This window comes from Cladophialophora immunda, assembly GCF_000835495.1.
Source record: "Cladophialophora immunda strain CBS 83496 unplaced genomic scaffold supercont1.177, whole genome shotgun sequence".
Classification (NCBI taxonomy): Eukaryota; Fungi; Ascomycota; class Eurotiomycetes; order Chaetothyriales; family Herpotrichiellaceae; genus Cladophialophora; species Cladophialophora immunda.
In genome coordinates this window covers 1-1132 of record NW_015622717.1, presented here as the reverse complement: position 1 = coordinate 1132, position 1132 = coordinate 1, and the positions used below count along the sequence as shown (strand labels likewise).

Genomic DNA, 1132 nt, shown 5'->3' with positions numbered 1-1132 from the left:
ACCAGTAGAGATTTTCCGTTGCTGGCGCTATTGGCACATAAGCGATCACTTACGGCCTTGGTCTCGGCACACGGAGCCCGCCCAATTCATTACTCGCTCAGACTGACGTTACCAGCCCTTCGCTTGTGACGCGCGACGTCCGACGCGGTCGCACGCTCAGAGCTTCAGTACCCTACAGACCAACTTCGGACTGGCCACCCACCTTATGGCGTTATCGCGGCCAAAGGTCTAAGCAGGCCATGAAGATGTGGACAATTTGCTCTTCCCAGATTCCCATCTCAAAGTCGACCAGGCCGTACGGTGCTAACTTGTCGCCGAGGTTGACTAACTCGTTGATCAGGTGGATCACCGCCGCACGAGAGAGACCTTGGCCGGAGACGGTTCCCGTTCCCGTTCTCCTCGTTTCCTGGGCAATTTCTTTTTGTTTCTGTCCCAATGCCTCCCAGCATAAATTCAGTTCAGTCCACAGCTGTAAACGTTCTGGGTGTCGCGACTCATCGTCATACTGGAGACCTGCTGTGCAGTCAACCTTCGTGCGACCTTCCAATCTTCGGCGAAGACGACAATGGTGCTCACCGAGCCGAGGAACCGCATCGACCAGCCAACGAGATGCCACCAGCATCTTCGTCCTGGCCGTCTTGACTCGCCCAGCCTCAATCGCCGCAAATGCAGACCGAAGTAGTCCATGGTAGCATTGCCATCCCCAATCATCCGCCGTGTCACGTTGAATATGGTTGACGGGCACTAGCTCGTTCGGGTAGGCGTCGATAACGCTGTAGTTCTTGAACTCGGGCTTCGGATACAAAGGGTGGAGTAACCGTCCCATCCCACGAGGCATCGACCCGGTACTCGCCTGACGCGGACGTCCTGCGCCTCCCACCTCGTGTCCAGTGTCACTCTCCATGATGGCGAGCTGTAATCGGTGGTGACTTTCGGTGACGCGAGTTGCTAGTGCAGGGGCAAACGGCATGGTTGTATATATAGATGCACTGATAGGCGACGAGTCGAGAGATATGTTTCAGCCTATGCTCATTCTGTGTAGTAACGGAGAGTCTCTCCTATCGTAGATCCTCTGTTCATTTCTCTTCAGCCTTCTTTTGTGAATGCGTGTGCTTTGTTGTTTATTTTTTTT

The 1132-nt window shown here is 54.2% G+C and overlaps 1 protein-coding gene across 1 annotated transcript; it reads right to left on the bottom strand.

The window, feature by feature from the left end:
* Positions 1 to 211: 211 nt before the first annotated feature.
* On the bottom strand, positions 212 to 970 carry PV07_12818 (uncharacterized protein; the record flags this gene model as incomplete). The annotated part of the gene is made up of 2 exons (XM_016400386.1): positions 212 to 513; positions 577 to 970. 2 exons carry the CDS (start codon positions 968 to 970, stop codon positions 212 to 214), a joined length of 696 nt encoding a protein of 231 aa, XP_016241968.1.
* Positions 971 to 1132: the final 162 nt, after the last annotated feature.